The following is a 17,057-nucleotide window of genomic DNA, read 5'->3' as shown; positions in this document are numbered from 1 at the left end:
CACTCCCTTCTCTGCCTCTGTTGAACAAGTTGGATTATCCTAGAAAAGTAGGTGAGGACAAAGTGGGAAGAAGAATCTTCCCAGGGCATCTGAGATGGAGTTTCTTAGGACTGGGGCTTTTGAAGCTGCATGTCAGGTTGGGAATTGGATCAGCTGACTCAGGAGTACATAAAGAAAGGAAAAACTGAAGACTCTATCCAGGGGCAGGTGAGTCAGAAATCATCCTTCAGGAAGCATCCCATCCAAGCAAAGTTGCGAAAACAGAATCTAAGGTAAAGGGGAAGTTCAACGTGGAGAGGTTTCCAGTGCTACTGACAGTAAGTTTTTGTCATATTAAGGAGGAGCTGTTAAAAACACTGAGCCTGACCAGATGGATCTGGGGGCATGAAATCATTGAGAAAGTTGTAAATGGGAGCAGCTGGCGTAAGATGCATCCAAAGACTGATGAGCTGTGGAGCCTGCCAAGTTAACCTAGATGGCGGGAGTTTGTAGTGAATCCAGGAAGGAGGGTTGCGTACTTCCGGTGGAGGAGTGAAGAATTTGATGGGTATTGGGCCCCTTTTTTTTCTTTTGATCATCTAATATGAAAATAATCTGAAATTTCCTTACCATTATTCTCAGCTAATGAATTTTTCTATGTACAATATTCTTTTCTTTCACAGCATAATTTTTCCTTTACGTATTGTACTATACAAATTGAGTATTATCATAATGATTTATCCAGATTCATGATTGGAAGAATACTGCTAATCTTGGTTAAACAAATGTGCTCCTTTCTTCCTAGGCCTCCTATACTCAAACAAAAGATTGGTTTGCCTTAGCAAAACAATGTCAGCAAACAGTACCAACCTTTTCACTACCATCTTGTGTATTCCACGACAAAATTGAATCACCAGTTGTTTCATCTGCTTCTGGTAAGCAGTAAAGGACAAAGATAAGAATGACCCTAGAACTCCTTTTTACGTCTTTTGTTGTTGTTATTCTAAACTTACAACACTTAGCGGATAGGGAAAAAACTGGTATCTCCTGCAGCTCCACTTTCTACTCTTTTCTAAGAGACAACCTCGTATAGTGAAAAGAAGAGGGGTTTAGAACCCAACTCTGATACTTATTAGTTTGTGACTTCTGCAAATTATTCCACTTCTGGTAACCTTGCTTTTGTCATCTGTAAGGTTAAACTAATGATGCATACATACTGAATATATAAAATGTTTAGTGCTTGGTACCTGGTAGACAGTCAATAAATATTTGCTTTATCATTATTTCCTATTACAGTTTACAAATTCTTATTATTAAGAATTTGAAATAAAGTGGGTACAACCTTTCTCTCCTCCCAAAAGTAAATAGTGATTTATGGAACTTGAGTTATCCTGCTAAGTTCAGACTATTTTTCACCTTGAAAAGCAGATAAATTTCTACTGTGGGTGGATGAACTTTGGTAGGTGACAGAAACTTTTCATAAATAAAGGGGACCTTCCAGAAATGGTCCAGAAAGGACTTCCCTGGTGGCTCAGACAGTAAAGCGTCTGCCTACAATGCGGGAGACCTGGGTTCGATCCCTGGGTTGGGAAGATCCTCTGGAGAAGGAAATGGCACCCCACTCCAGTATTCTTGCCTGGAAAATCCCACAGATGGAGGAGCCTGGTAAGCTACAGTCCGTGGGGTTGGAAAGAGTCGGACATGACTGAGCGACTTCACCTTCCCTTCCCTTACCTCCAGAAACGGTAGTAATTAACATATGATATTGCTAGAGGGAAAAAAAATCTAGCAATGTGATTCAGGAAGGGAATTCCACAATTCACTAAGTTATTGTACAGTTCCTTTGATAAGTACCAGAAACCTCTGAGGGTGATAAATCTGGAGTCTCTAGAATTGAACCTAAATCTAGGTAAAGAGGGAAATCATCTTTCTAATTGGAAATTACGGAATATATAGATTTCTTACTGTTGCCTCCAAATAGTGAAGTAGAAAATGGGAGAGTGAAGTTAGTGAACAGAGAGAGAAAGGATACCAGGAAGGCAGTGAGGGGAAATGCCAGGCTTGTACTCTCCCTCCGTGTTTGTGGGGTTGAGTGTATACCCACTATCCTTTCACAGGTCTACAAAAGTCTAATCTCAATTTTAGGGAAATTTATTATACATATTTTCAATTAAAATTATGAAATATTTTCAGTTTATTGAGATTTGAAATCTATTACTGAGAAAATTGAGGTTGGGACACATGGATCAGGGTTTTCCAGATCCATGGCTTTGCGAGCAGTAGATTTGCCATGTGAAATGAAGCACAGACATCAAATATTTCACTGCTATCTGAAAGACTTAAAAAAATAAGGGCTAGACTATATCTTTAGAAAAAGTGTAAATGTAGTCCAGTTGTATTTGTAAGTCTTCACAAGGACTTTATGCAATTTTGTAATTTTAATGATAGATTGTAAGTGTAGTAGTAATAGAATTTTTCTCATAAAACAGTTTTTTTTTAATTGCTAGTATGACTCCAATTCTTGTCTGTTCATCTATCATCTCATCATCTATGGTAGCTAATTTTATTTTACCATGCACCATGAAACATTAAAGTACACACAATCATTTGGTATACACATTCTAATTCTTTAATAGACTGGGCCTTTGTATGTTGACATTATCAGCCTAAAATATTACATTTTAAAAGTGTATCATGTCTTTTTGAAGATCCTCTTTATTGAGGATAGCAAATATTTAGTTCATCTGCCACCAACATCCTCTTCAGATCCAGGGAAGATATGGCCAATCCCCGTTGGCATTTCTTTTCTCTCAGTTCAGTTCAGTCGCTCACTCGTGTCTGACTCTTTGCTACCCCGTGAACCGCAGCACGCCAGGCCTCCCTGTCCATCACCAACTCCTGGAGTCCACCCAAACTCATGTCCATTGAGTCAGTGATGCCATCCAACCATCTCATCCTCTGTCATCCCCTTCTCCTCCCACCTTCAATCTTTCCCAGCATCAGGGTCTTTTCAAATGAGTCAGCTCTTTGCATCAGGTGGCCAAAGTACTGGAGTTTCAGCTTCAACATCAGTCCTTCCAATGAACACCCAGGACTGATCTCCTTTAGGATGGACTGGTTAGATCTCCTTGCAGTCCAAGGGACTCTCAAGAGTCTTCTCCAACACCACAGTTCAAAAGCATCAATTCTTTGGTGCTCAGCTTTCTTTATAGTCCAACTCTCACTCCATACATGACCACTGGAAAAACCATAGCCTTGACTAGGTGGACCTTTGTTGACAGAGTAATGTCTCTGCTTTTTAATATGCTGTCTACGTTGGTCATAACTTTCCTTCCAAGGAGTAAGCGTCTTTTAATTTCATGGCTGCAATCACCATCTGCAGTGATTTATAACATCTAGTTAACAATTAAAAGAAAACTTTTACATTCATATCTGATCTAATAGCCTTTTATGATTTAATACAGAGAGTTTTATCTTCGATGATGGAGTTCACCCCAGGACGAAAAAGGGCCTATTAAAAACCACTAGATTAACCTCCGAATTTGAAGAAGATGGGTCTGTATCTCTACAGGACACTGCTTCTCAAGCTCTTCTGAGGATATACCTTGAAAAGCAACAGAATGTTGATGAAAGTCTGACACTGCACTTCTCAACATGTGACGAGTTTTTAAGATCTTATGTCTCCTTTATCTTGAGAGTGGCGATTCATCAAATTCTTGGAGCAACACTTAGAGAAAGCCCAGATTACGTAAATTTCAGAAACGTAACAGAAGTGGTATTTGATGACATTGGGGGGCCTACCTCTGGCAAGAATGTTTTGTTCAATGAAATGCTAAGGGAAGAGTCGGGAGACGTGTTAGAACCAGCAGTTTCAAAGCCTGACAGCGTTGGACTCGACAGCAGGGCTGATTGGTGTATTTCTCACAAAACTTATGACATTGGTAATAGAAAGGAGTTTGAAAGATTTAAGAAATTTTTAAAAGGTACCTTAGGGGAGAAATATTGGTGGCTATGGATGGATATTGAGAGGTTAAAAGTTCTTAAGAATCCTGGAAGACATCAAAGGTATTTCTTTTTTTTTTTAATAGTTTTAAAACCAAATTATAAAATATTAGTTTGGGTCATCTAAGCACAGACAGAAGGCCTGGAATAAATATATAAATGTAATTTATACTTTTAGAAGAATTAATAATAAAATTTATTTTATTATAATAAAATTGATTTACATAAAAGGTACCTTATGCCAGTGTAAGGGGCTGGCTGTTCCTGGCAGCCTGCTCAGTTAACAAATTCTATGGTCTTTAGCCAGATGCCACTTAGATATATCTGAATGAGATATCTTCTGGATACGATGCTGGATGTTCTCGAGAGAGCCTCTTAGGTCTGATGGGGCATGGGCCTTTGTTTAGCTGCTCCATATGTGTCAGGTCACTGTAAGTCTTACGAACCTTGGAGGACCCCGCTTTATGTCCTTCTCTTGTCTGTGTTCTCCTGATCTGCTCTGAACTCTGAAGTAGACTGGGATCCCCATTAAAGGTTTGACTGAGTAAATACTGGAGACTGGACTATTCCAGTTACTCGGCGGCGTTCAGATCACAAAGCTCGTTCTTGTACATAGTTATAAGAGCAGGGGTTACCAAATGGTTGATTATGAAGCATGACCTAATTGATCCTGGGATGGAAGGCTGCTACCACTTTCTAAGACATGTTAGGGAAAGGATATACAGTCAACCTACATAGGTTCTTGAGAGTTAATACTTTATTAGTTCCTGTTGTTGCTGTCATTAATTGCCACAGATTCAGTGGCTTGAAGCAACATAAATTAATTTTCTTCTGATTAAAAGGTCAGAAGTCTAAATGGGTCTGCAGGCCTGCATTCCTTCTGGCACTTTGGGGAGAATCCATTTCCTTGCCTTTTCCCGCTTCTGAGGCCATCTGCTTTCCTTGGTTCAGGGCCCCTTCCTCTGTCTTCAGAGCCAGCACCATGACATCTTTTCTCCTCTCTAACCTCTGCTTCTGTCCTCCCATCTTTTCTCTGTGACTGTTAGCCTCCTGCCTCCTTCTTAGAAGGATTGTTAATGATTACATTAGCACCAGCTAGATAGCCCAGGATAATCTCCCCAGAAGCCTAATCACCTCTGCAGAGTCCCTTCTGTCATGTAAGATCACATTCTGAGGTTCTGGAGATGAGGGTGTGGACATCTTAGCAAGGCCATTGTTCAGCTGACCACATCTGTCCTTGCCATTCCCATACCTGTGCGAATTATTTTGACCTTCACATTGGTACTCCTGTAACTCACTTTCGGTTCTTTGTTCAGTTGCTCAGTCGTGATCCTGCTCTTTGTGACCCCACTTTTGGTTCTAAGAGAGTTCATTACTTGCCTGAAACATTTTGGAAGGGAAAATATTTGGCTAGTTGAGTATTGTGTCACCAGGCATGTGTGTGCCTATTTGTGTGTGTTTTATTTCAGACATATTGAGAAGATGAAAAAATGCTTTCTAGTGAGCAGTGGAGATTACTACCTTTCTGCAGAAGTCTTATCAAAATTTAAACTACTAGATGGATCTCAGTGGAATGAAGAACACTTAAAAAAAATTCAGACTGAGGTTTTAAAGCCCTTACTTCTTTATTGGTAAGAAAAATAATGAGAATCAAAGTTATTTGCTTTCACATTTATTAAGCTAGTTACAGGTTATACTTTTTGTCTTAAGGATATACGACTTATGGGAATTTTAAATGACAAGATTATTATATTATCTTCAGCCTTCTTTAAAGTACCTATCCTTTAGATAATGTTGGTGTTTGAGGGACTTGCAGTTCATTTCAGTTGCTCAGTTATGTCGACTCTTTGCAACCCATGAACTTCAGCACACCAGGCTTCCCTGTCCATCACCAACTCCTGGAGCTTACTTAAACTCATGTCCATCCAGTTGGTGATGCCATCCAACCATCTTATCCTTTGTTGTCTCCTTCTCCTCCCGCCCTCAATCTTTCCCAGCATCAGGGTCTTTTCCAATGAGTTGGTTCTTTGCATCAGGTGGCCAAAGTTTTGGAGTATCAGCTTCAGCATCAGTCCTTCCAATGAATATTCAGGAATGATCTCCTTTAGGATGGACTGGTTGGATCTCCTTGCAGTCCAAGGGATCAGGATGGGGAGCACGTATACCTGTGGTGGATTCATTTTGATATATGGCAAAACCAATACAATATTGTAAAGTTAAAAAAAAAAGTCTTCTCCAACACTATATTTCAAAAGCATCAGTTCTTGGGTGCTCAGCTTTCTTAATAGTCCAACTCTCATATCCATACATGACTACTGGAAAAACCATAGCTTTGCCTAGACAGACCTTTGTTGGTAGTGTCTCTGCTTTTTAATATGCTGTCTATGTTGGTCATAGCTTTTCTTCCAAGGAGCAAGCGTCTTTTAATTTCATGGCAGCAATCACCATCTGCAGTGATTTTGGAACCCGAAAAATAAAGTCTCTCACTGTTTCCATTGTTTCCCCATCTATTTGCCACGAAGTAATGGTGACCAGATGCCATGATCTTAGTTTTCTGAATGTTGAGTTGTAAGCCAACTTTTTCAGTCTCCTCTTTCACTTTGATCAAGAGGCTCTTTAGCTCCTCTTCACTTTCTGCCATAAGAGTGGTGTCATCTACATATCTGAGGCTATTGATATTTCTCTGTTACAAGATGGATTTTAACTCCATGTTAACTTTGTGAATGTATCCTTCTACACTTGACCTCTTATGCTCAGTATCTCTTCAAATTGATGTGTGTGTGTTTGTGTGCATGTGCGCACATGTACAATAGCTCAAGTTAGATTTATCATCTCAATAAACATTCCATGAACACTTCCTATGAGCCAAGTGCTGTGCTAAGGGTACAAGGGTAAAACATAGTCAAGTCTAGGGATCCTAGTCCAGTGGGAGGAACCTACATGTGAAACGAGTGTACTAAAAGCAAGTGTGGTGGATGCACAGGACACAGAGAAGAGGGAGTATTTCACCTGGGACTCGAGGGACTCTGTAAGCGTGGAGAAGAGAATGGGCCTCGTGAAGGAAATGTATGCTATCTGAGGATCAGTGAGCTGTCCACTGTGACCGTGATTGATCTGATGATGTCACTTGCCTGCTTTAAGGCTTTCACTAGTTACCCCCAAGCTTTCAGTGTAAGGTTCGAATTCCTTAAGGTTAAAATTCCTTTAACAAATAAGGTCATCATGATTTGTCCCTTGCCTCCGTCTCTCGATTATCTCCCATCTAGGTATTTCAGATTACTTGTATACTTTGTATTTTCCTATATATAGAGAGAATGTTGTTTTTCTCTGTATAAATTTCTGTTCTTAAATATTTAAGAAGGGCAGAAAGGTATAAATTATACTATAATATGCACCTAAATACACACCACCCAGCTTAAAAAAATTACAAATATAGTAGAAGCTTTCCTTTTCTTAATTTAACTGTTTTGAGAGAATGATAGATTCATATGAAGTTGTAAGAAATTACACAAAGATTCTGTATACCTTGGGCTTCCCCGATGGCTCAGAGGTTAAAGTGTCTGCCTGCAATGTGGGAGACCCGGGTTCGATCCGTGGGTTGGGAAGATCCCCTGGAGAAGGAAATGGCAACCCACTCCAGTATGCTTGCCTAGAGAATCCCATGGATGGAGGAGCCTGGTGGGCTATAGTCCATGGGGTCGCAAAGAGTCGGACACGACTGAGCGCTACTTAACTTTCACTTTCACTTTCTGTATACCTATTACCCAGTTCACCCCCCGACCCCTGCCACTCCGCCCCGGTGGTAACATCTTGCTTAACTGTAGTACAATATTGCAGTGATGGAATTGACATTGATAAAGCTCAACAATCTTTTTTCATATTTTGCCAGTTTCTCATAGTTTATTTCTCTGAATATAGTTTTGTCACATGCACTTGCCATTATAGTCAAGATACAGAGCAGTTACACTACCACATGCATCCCTTTGTATTGCTCTCTTATCACCATGCCTGCCTCTTACCTTCCCCCTTTCTCATAATTACTGGAAAACTACTCATCTGTTACACAAATGAAATAATGTAATATGTAATTTGGGGGGATTATTTTTTCATTCAGGATAATTCCTTTGAGATGCATCCAAGCTGTTTTGTTCTTCATTACTGAGTAGTGTTCTGTTGTGTGGATGTTACACATACAGTCTCCCATTGAGGAACATTAGGATTGTTTTCAGTCTTTTGATATTACTAATAAAGCTGCTGTGAACATTCATGTACAGATTTCTGCATGAACATAAATCTTCCTTTCTCTGGAATTAAAGTCCAGGAATGAGATTAGTGGGTCATATAATCTGTTTTTAGTTTCAATAGTGTTAGTGGCTCAGTCCTGTCTGAATGACTCTTTATGACCCCGTAGACCGTAGCCTGACAGGTTCCTCTGTCCATGGAATTCTCCAGGCAAGAATACTGGAGTGGGTTGCCATTCCCTTCTCCAGGGGATCTTCCCAACCCAGGAATCAAACCTGCTGCTGCTGCTGCTAAATCGCTTCAGTCGTGTCTGACTCTGTGCGACCCCATAGATGGCAGCCCACCAGGCTCCCCCGTCCCTGGGATTCTACAGGCAAGAACACTGGAGTGAGTTGCCATTTCCTTCTCCAATGCATGAAAGTGAAAAGTGAAAGTGAAGTCACTCAGTCATGTCCGACTCTTAGCGACCCCATGGACTGCAGCCCACCAGGCTCCTCCATCCATGGGATTTTCCAGGCAAAAGTACTGGAGTGGGGTGCCATTGCCTTCTCTGGATTAAACCTGGGTCTCCCGCATTTCAGGCAGGTTCTTTACTGTCAGAGCCACTAGGGGAGCCAGGGCATGGCTGCCCACTCCAGCATTCTTCCTAGAGAATTCTATGGACAGAGGAGCCTGGTGGACTACAGCCCATGGGGTCACAAGGAGTCGGACGTGACTGAGGGACTAACACTTTCATGGATTATGCCTATGGTGTCAAGCCTGAGAACTCTTTGCCCAGTGCTATATTTGGAAGATTTTCTCCTGTGCTGTTCTTTAAAAATCTTACAATTCTATGTTTTAATTTAAATCCGTGGCCTGTTTTGAGTTAATTTTTATATAGGGTGTGAGGTTTAGGTCAAGGTTCAGTTTTGTTTTGTTTCTTGCTTATGGATATCCAGTTGCTCATCCTCATTTATTGAAAAGACTGTTTTTCTTCTTCTTTTCTATGTTTTACATTAACATACAGTAAAAGCAAACTGTATAGATTCATGTAACCACCATGACAGTCAGTGTACAAACATCACCTTAGGAAACCCTCAGAGCACCCTTTTGTCATCAGACTCTTCCTCCTCTCTTCACCCCTGGCAACCGCTGATCTGTTGTTTGTCGCTATATTTTTGTCTTTTTTTAGAGTGCCATGTAATTATACAGGATTAACTTTTTGAGACTGGCCTCTGTTGGTCAGCATCCTGCCACTGAAGCATAATGCATCCAAATTGTTGCACCTATTGTAGTTCGTCCATTTTGTTATTTTGACTTTCCAGTTGTTCACCGTTGGTAAGTAGAAATGTGATTGACATGTGTGTGCACTCAGCTCAGGTTGGAGAGAGCAGAAGCCCTTCCATCCCAACTGCTAACCTCAAACAGGCCTGCTGCACCTGCTGGCTCTTCCGGTGCTCCTCCATTCTCAGGCCATCAGGCACTTCCTTACTCTTGTGGCCTATACACCGATGTCATGCAGGTCTTGTGGCTGATCTTTTGTACCCACTGCCTGTACCTTGGGGTTTGTGGGCTACCTTGTCACATTAGCACGTGTTATTCTAAACATTGTCCATGAGTTTTTGGTTTTGCTATCTAGTCATGCTGTTTTTTTTTCTTTACATTTTATTTTATTTTTAAACTTTACAATATTCTATTGGTTTTGCCAAATATCAAAATGAATCTGCCACAGGTATACATGTGTTCCCCATCCTGAACCCTCCTCCCTCCCCATACCATCCCTCTGGGTCGTCCCAGTGCACCAGCCCCAAGCATCCAGTATCGTGCATTGAACCTGGACTGGCGACCTGTTTCATACATGATAGTATACATGTTTCAATGCCATTCTCCCAAATCTTCCCACCCTCTCCCTCTCCCACAGAGACCATAAGACTGTTCTATACATCAGTGTCTCTTTTGCTGTCTCGTATACAGGGTTATTGTTACCATCTTTCTAAATTCCATATATATGCATTAGTATACTGTATTGGTGTTTTTCTTTCTGGCTTACTTCACTCTGTATAATAGGCTCCAGTTTCATCCATCTCATTAGAACTGATTCAAATGAATTCTTTTTAATGGCTGAGTAATACTCCATCATGTATATGTACCACAGCTTTCTTATCCATTCATCTGCTGATGGACATCTAGGTTGCTTCCATGTCCTGGCTATTATAAACAGTGCTGCAATGAACATTGGGGTACACGTGTCTCTTTCCCTTCTGGTTTCCTCAGTGTGTATGCCCAGCAGTGGGATTGCTGGATCATAAGGCAGTTCTATTTCCAGTTTTTTAAGGAATCTCCACACTGTTCTCCATAGTGGCTGTACTAGTTTGCATTCCCACCAACAGTGTAAGAGGGTTCCCTTTTCTCCACACCCTCTCCAGCATTTATTGCTTGTAGACTTTTGGATCACAGCCATTCTGACTGGCGTGAAATGGTACCTCATAGTGGTTTTGATTTGCATTTCTCTGATAATGAGTGATGTTGAGCATCTTTTCATGTGTTTGTTAGCCATCTGTATGTCTTCTTTGGAGAAATGTCTATTTAGTTCTTTGGCCCATTTTTTAATTGGGTCATTTATTTTTATGAAGGGTTTCGGAGATGTAGAAAAACAATATTGCTGACATTGCCATTTTCTCAGAATCCTTTCTTACCTTTTTTCTTGATCTAGCTAAATCTTGTGTATTCTTTAAAATTCAAACCTAAGTACAAAGAAACACTCATATATTTCCCACCATGTTGGTTGAGAAATAAAGCATTGCGAAGAGCCCTGAAGGTGCCTTGCTGGTTGCACCATGCTCCATCCACTTGGAGGTAGCTACTTTCTGGACTTGTGATTACCACCTTACTTTTCATTGCAGTTTTACCAAACATGTATGCAAATAAATCCCTGAACATGTATTTTATCTTCCTGTTCTACAGCTTTATAAAAACGGAATCATGTCGCATGCCTTCTTTTGTGTCTTCTGTCAACATTATGGGCTTCCCTGGTGGCTCAGACCGTAAAGAATCTGCCTGCAATGTGGGAGACCTAGATTTGATCCCTGGGTCAGGAAGATCCCCTGGAGAAGGAAATGGCTACCCACTCCAGTATTCTTGCCTAGAAAATTCCTTGGACAGAGGAGCCTGGTGGGCTGTAGTCCATGGCATCACAAAGAGTCAGACACGACTGATTTGACTGTAACTGTATTGAGAGTTTTATCCATTTTCACTGTTGTATACAGTATTCCATTGCATCAACATACCACAGATTATTTATTGTTTTAAAAAATTTGTGTCATTTTCTCTTTTTACAATTACAAGCAATGCTGTACGCATATCCCCTTTTCCAAAATAGTTGTACCAACTGCACGCCCACCAACAGAATATGAGAGTACTTATTACTACAAATTCATGATAACATTTGATAGTGTGAGATTCTTAAATTTTGGGCTATGTATTTGGTATGTCATTGGTGTGTGGTGTTTTTAATTTGCATTTCCCTTATTATTGTTGATGTTGATAACTTTTCAATATTTAGTGGTCATTTGGATTTCAGCTTTCATAAGTTCCCTGTGTATCTTCTTTGCCCATTTTTCTTTTGAGAGATACATAGATAGATGGATAGATATAGATAGATAACACACATGTACACACACATAACACTGCGGGGAGAGGATAGGGAGCAGGAAAAGAAGAAGAAATTATTAGAAAAGGGATGTGGCAAGACTGATAATTGTGAACACATATTATATGTTCTGATTTTTGAGGCTTATTGCCTAGATTAATCTTAAATCTGTGTTCCCTCTAACTAGGGCACCAAGATTCTGTGTTACTCACACATCCTCAACAAAACATGCTAGTGCCGAGCTGAAATTCTGGCACCTTCGTCAGGAGCAGCCGAGGAAGGATGTTGACCCTTTCCCACAAATGGCAACCCTCTTGCCGTTAAGACCCAAATCTTGCATTCCACAGCTACCTGAGATGCAGGTAGGTTGTCCAGCGATACTTTGATCTCTTAAGTTTGTACTAAAATGTCGATGCTTGGGTTTTGTACACTAGCCCTGAAGTTTTATCATAAGCTTTTAATTTTTTTTTGTTTGTTTTTGTTAATGTGCATGCTGCAGCAATTGGGAAATAAGAAAATCTATGGTTTGTTCTTGGAGAAGGCAATGGCACCGCACTGCAGTACTCTTGCCTGGAAAATCCCATGGATGGAGGAGCCTGGTGGGCTGCAGTCCATGGGGTCGCTAAGAGTCAGACACGACTGAGCGACTTCACTTTCACTTTTCACTTTCAAGCATTGGAGAAGGAAATGGCAACCCACTCCAGTATTCTTGCATGGAGAATCCCAGGGACGGGGGAGCCTGTTGGGCTGCCGTCTGTGGGGTTGGACACGACTGAAGCAACTTAGCAGCAGCAGCAGCATGGTTTGTTCTTCACCAGTCTGCCAATGTGATTTTTGAAAATGCACAATCATGTTGCTTCAGTTCAGTTCAGTTCAGTTCAGTCGCTCAGTCGTGTCAGACTCTTTGTGACCCCATGAATCGCAGCACGCCAGGCCTCCCTGTCCATCACCAACTTCCGGAGTTCACCCAGACTCAGCGTCCATCGAGTCAGTGATGCCATCCAGCCATCTCATCCTTTGTCGTCCCCTTCTCCTCCTGCCCCCAATCCCTCCCAGCATCAGAGTCTTTCCCAATGAGTCAACTCTTTGCATGAGGTGGCCAAAGTACTGGAGTTGCAGCTTTAGCATCATTCCTTCCAAAGAAATCCCAGGGCTGATCTCCTTCAGAATGGACTGGTTGGATCTCCTTGCAGGCCAAGGGACTCTCAAGAGTCTTCTCCAACACCACAGTTCAAAAGCATCAATTCTTCGGCGCTCAGCCTTCTTCGCAGTCCAACTCTCACATCCATACATGACCACAGGAAAAACCATAGCCTTGACTAGACGAACCTTTGTTGGCAAAGTAATGTCTCTGCTTTTCAATATGCTATCTAGGTTGGTCCTGACTTTCCTTCCAAGGAGTTAACATCTTTTAATTTCATGGCCGCAGTCACCATCTGCAGTGATTTTGGAGCCCAAAAAATAAAGTCTGACACTGTTTCCACTGTTTCTCCATCTGTTTCCCATGAAGTGATGGGACCGGATGCCATGATCTTCATTTTCTGAATGTTGAGCTTTAAGCCAACTTTTTCATTCTCCACTTTCACGTTCATCAAGAGGCTCTTTAGTTCTTCTTCACTTTCTGCCATAAGGGTGGTGTCATCTGCATATCTGAGGTTATTGATATTTCTTCTGGCAGTCTTGATTCCAGCTTGTGCTTCTTCCAGTCCAGCGTTTCTCATGATGTATTCTGCATATAAGTTAAATAAGCAGGGTGACAGTATACAGCCTTGACGTACTCCTTTTCCTATCTGGAACCAGTCTGTTGTTCCATGTCCAGTTCTAACTGTTGCTTCCTGACCTGCATACAAATTTCTCAAGAGGCAGATCAGGTGGTCTGATATTCCCATCTCTTTCAGAATTTTCCACAGTTTATTGTGATCCACACAGTCAAAGGCTTTGGCATAGTCAATAAAGCAGAAATAGATGTTTTTCTGGAACTTTCTTGCTTTTTCCATGATCCAGCGGATGTTGGCAATTTGATCTCTGGTTCCTCTGCCTTTTCTAAAACCAGCTTGAACATCTCGAAGTTCACAGTTCACATATTGCTGAAGCCTGGCTTGGAGAATTTTGAGCATTACTTTACTAGCGTGTGAGATGAGTGCAATTGTGCGGTAGTTTGAGCACTCTTTGGCATTGCCTTTCTTTGATTGGAATGAAAACTGACCTTTTCCAGTCCTGTGGCCACTGCTGAGTTTTCCAAATTTGTTGGCATATTGAGTGCAGCACTTTCAGAGCATCATCTTTCCGAATTTGAAAGAGCTCAACTGGAATTCCATCACCTCCACTAACTTTGTTCGTAGTGATGCTTTGTAAGGCCCACTTGACTTCACATTCCAGGATGTCTGGCTCTAGGTCAGTGATCACACCATCGTGATTATCTGGGTCGTGAAGATCTTTTTGTACAGTTCTTCTGTGTATTCTTGCCATCTCTTCTTAATATCTTCTGCTTCTGTTAGGACCATACCATTTCTGTCCTTTATTGAGCTCATCTTTGCATGAAATGTTCCCTTGGTATCTCTAATTTTCTTGAAGAGATCTCTAGTCTTTCCCATTCTGTTGTTTTCCTCTATTTCTTTGCATTGATTGCTGAAGAAGGTTTTCTTATCTCTTCTTGCTATTCTTTGGAACTCTGCATTCAGATGCTTATATCTTTCCTTTTCTCCTTTGCTTTTTGCTTCTCTTCTCTTCACAGCTATTTGCTTACTTGCTCAAAACTCCCTAGTGGCCTCCTCTTTCAGTCAGAATACAAGCTAGAGTCTTTATGCAGCTGTCCATGGCCCTGCTAGCTTCCCTGCCTTATTTCCTAGCATTTTCTCTAGCTTACACCACTCCAATGCTGTTTCTGGAACACACCAGACACCTGAGAGTGTTGCACTTGCTGTTTCCCTTCAGTTGGAGCACTCTTCCTCCAGATATGTGTGTGGTCGCCCCTCACACACCTCAGTGTCTGCCCTGGCATCACTTAGTCACAGAGGCTGTCCTTGATTCTTCCATGTAAGCACGCTCTGCAGGCCAGCACAGATTCCCTCCCTCACTATCCAAGCCCTCTGCTCTGCCTTATTTTGCCTCATCATACTTAAGACCATGCTGATTTATGTTTATTGCCTTTCACCTCCTACCAGAATATAAGGGACTTTTCTTTGTTAACTGCTCTCTTTCAGTGCCTGGAATAGTGCCTGGTGCTTAATAAGTATAAACTGAACAAATGAGTGAAAAATAGCAATGGCAAAATTAGAAATAGTGAGCATTATTTTCATAACAGGGAAGAATAAGATAGGACAAAAAATAGAAAAAGTCCACAAAGAGAAGAAAAGTTAACCAAATTTACAGAGAAGAAGTAAATAACCCTATGTGCTTTGGCACAGAGATGTAGTAAATGTAGCTAAGACATACATTTCAGAAGTAAAGAGCCTTATTAATCTTTCCAGCCTTTAAAGGTGTCACAGAATGTTGTGTTATTGACCGTAGTCACACACGACCCCTTCAAAAATGAGTACTTTGTGATTAAAATAGCTTTTTTTTAAAAGTCAGGAAGATGTATAATGTGACTTTTAAAATTCTGCTTCTACAAGTAGTGCTTTGGAGCTGCAAGTACCTTACAGTTTTTCTGCCGGTGGTTTCGTAACCCTGCATGCATTCTAGCATCACAGAGAGCTTTTAGACATACTGATGCCTGGGTCCCACCTTCAGAGAGTCAGATTTAATTGATACAGGCTGAGTGCATTCAGTTCAGTTCAGTCGCTAAGTCGTGTCCAACTCTTTCCAACCCTGTGGGCTGCAGCACAGCAGGATTCCCTGTCCATCACCAGACCGGGTGAGAGTCACTCTCTAAAATCAGGAGTTTGGCTTAAAATTGAGGTTCTCATCCTGCCTGAGCATTATTATTTTTGGCCACATCGTGTGGCATGTGGTATCTCAGTTCCCTGACAAGGGAGCTAATCCATGTCCCCTGCATTGGAAGGTGGATTTTTAACCACTGGATCACCAGGGAAGTCCCTGGAGCCACATTTTAGAACCTATATTTCAATAAGATTCCTGGGTGATTTGCTGCAAAGCACCACTACAAGTTGGTGGTTCTCAAGCTTCAGTGAGTCACCTGAACAGCTTGTTAGAATAGAGACTTGAGGGCTCCTCCTAAAGATCAAGATTCAGTAGGTCTGGGATGGGGCCCAAGGATTTGCATATCTAACAAGCTTGCTCCCAGGTGATGCTCCTGCTGGCCTGGGGACCACACCTTGAGTTAGTGTCATTATAGTGAACTGATGGTTTCTTAGCCATTATGCAGGCACTTTTCTGACCTCCTCTGCCCCAGGGCCTTTTTGTATGCCACTTAACTCATCAGCTGAGTTTCCTTGTTAGTCCATGTGACTGAGTCACTCAGTCACCAGGTTACTACAAATCTTAGAGACGTGGTGTAGTGAGCACACTTGGCTTTCTGAGTGCCATCATCACACATGTTATCATTGGTGTTTTCTAGTTGGGTAACTCATTTTGATCTCATTCTGTTTCTCCTTGGCAGAAAACAGTGTAAGCAATAGAACTTGATTCTATTTTCTTTATTTTTCCTATTTTAAAAGTTAAAATATCTTTTATACAAAGTAAAATTCACCTTTTTGTTCTGAAATTTTTGACAGATATATACATTGTGTATCTACCATCTCAATCATGATATGGAACAGCTCCTTTACCCACCCCCAGTTCTACTGTGCCCTTTTGAAAGTATTTTTTTTTTTTCTATCAAAAGAAAAGATTTTTTTTCTTTCGGGCTACTTTTCTAGCTTTCTCCCAAGCTAGAAAGCTCAAAAATACTAACTTGGGCCATCCTTTAATTTTACGTATAATACACTTAAATTATTTTTTTATATTTAGAAAGCTTTTTATAGTGGTAAAAGCACATGGATCACAGCCTTGTCTAACTCAAAGAAACTATGAGCCATGCTGTGTAGGGCCCCCCAAACGGATGGGTCATGGTGGAGAGTTCTGATAAAACGTGCTCCACTGCAGAAGGGAATGGCAAACCACTTCAGCATTCTTGTCTTGAGAACCCCATGATCAATATAAAAAGACAAAAAGATATGACACTGAAAGATGAATTCCCCAGGTTTGGAGGTGCCCAGATATGTTACTGGAGAAGAGTGGAGAAATAGTTCCAGAAGGAGTGAAG

The 17,057-nt window shown here is 41.1% G+C and overlaps 1 protein-coding gene across 3 annotated transcripts in view; it reads left to right on the top strand.

Moving 5' to 3' along the window:
- Window positions 1-17,057, top strand: part of RGS22 (regulator of G protein signaling 22) — a 145,452-nt gene that overhangs the window by 40,973 nt on the left and 87,422 nt on the right. For all 3 annotated transcript variants that reach the window (XM_070383040.1, XM_070383039.1, XM_070383041.1), the window contains 4 exons: window positions 785-914; window positions 3,444-4,044; window positions 5,451-5,612; window positions 12,039-12,213. In XM_070383040.1, the coding sequence (XP_070239141.1) occupies window positions 785-914; window positions 3,444-4,044; window positions 5,451-5,612; window positions 12,039-12,213 (1,068 nt within the window). The remainder of the gene's footprint in view (window positions 1-784; window positions 915-3,443; window positions 4,045-5,450; window positions 5,613-12,038; window positions 12,214-17,057) is intronic.

This window comes from Bos mutus, chromosome 14 (genome assembly GCF_027580195.1).
Source record: "Bos mutus isolate GX-2022 chromosome 14, NWIPB_WYAK_1.1, whole genome shotgun sequence".
NCBI classification, from domain to species: Eukaryota; Metazoa; Chordata; class Mammalia; order Artiodactyla; family Bovidae; genus Bos; species Bos mutus.
Note: the sequence above shows the minus strand (reverse complement) of the source record. Positions and strands in the feature narration are given on the sequence as shown.